Source organism: Merops nubicus, unplaced genomic scaffold (genome assembly GCF_000691845.1).
Source record: "Merops nubicus isolate BGI_N331 unplaced genomic scaffold, ASM69184v1 scaffold30359, whole genome shotgun sequence".
In the NCBI taxonomy this organism is placed as follows: domain Eukaryota; kingdom Metazoa; phylum Chordata; class Aves; order Coraciiformes; family Meropidae; genus Merops; species Merops nubicus.
Genome location: NW_008633521.1, coordinates 19574 through 20489, shown reverse-complemented (window position 1 = coordinate 20489; position 916 = coordinate 19574). Strand labels below are relative to the sequence as shown.

General features: G+C 34.3%; 1 protein-coding gene across 2 annotated transcripts in view; it reads right to left on the bottom strand.

Moving 5' to 3' along the window:
- CSE1L (CSE1 chromosome segregation 1-like (yeast)) overlaps positions 1-916 on the bottom strand; it is a 20865-nt gene that overhangs the window by 2348 nt on the left and 17601 nt on the right. For both annotated transcript variants that reach the window (XM_008948287.1, XM_008948288.1), the window contains one exon: positions 238-319. In XM_008948287.1, coding sequence (XP_008946535.1) covers positions 238-319 — 82 coding nt within the window. The remainder of the gene's footprint in view (positions 1-237; positions 320-916) is intronic.

Here is a 916-nt window from a genome sequence, read left to right as displayed (position 1 = left end):
TTCACTTTTTATGACCTGCTTAAGAGATTAATATCTTCAACTATCAACAAGGAACTGTGGGCAGCCATCAGAAAAACTGCCAGACAAATAGATCAACCACATTAGAAGAAACATTTGGCTAGTCAAATTAGTGAGAAACGCAATTCACAATTTTAGCTGAAGGGGACAACCCTTTCCTACTTTTAAAGGTAAAAAGTACAGAGCAGTCTTAAATTTAAAAAACAAAATCATACTAACTTTGGCTGTATGCTGTCAAATATTTCCTGCAGAGCTAACGCTCCATATTTTATGCAGTACAAGTTAATGAAGACTAGGAAACCTGTAACAAGAAAAAGGTGAAATTAAAACTCAACATGAAAACAAAAGAATACCTTTAGAGTCAGTGGCAAAATACATTCTAAAAAGTTTTTCACAGAGACAGAAATGTCAGCCTTTATTTGTAAGTTTTAGTGGAGTATATTAACTTGCTACCTTGACTTTTCAATAAAAACTACCAATCTTTTCACATACCACACCACACTAAAACATGGCAGTAAGACAACTAAGGAAAGACTCAGTCCTTTTTCCCTCTACAGCAGTTATAAAGCATTAGAAAAGCCATTTGCTATTTTTTCAGGTCAAGAACCAAAAGAACTCTTCAATGCTTTTAGTTGAAAACTTCATGCAATGTAGATTTTCAGATCAGTTGTGAACCCTTTTGCATGGTCTTCCTACCAGAGCACAGATGCAATGGACTAAAAGCACCACTTAAATTTTGTTTGCAAAAGACCATTATAAGCAATCCTATCACTCTTGCTCCTATCAGGTGGCATTAAGCAGATTTTATGGGATTAAGTAATAAACGCTGCATAATTTGTGTAGTGATAGTACCATTAAAATAACTTAATAAGTATGACAATAATCTTCCTGTTACAGC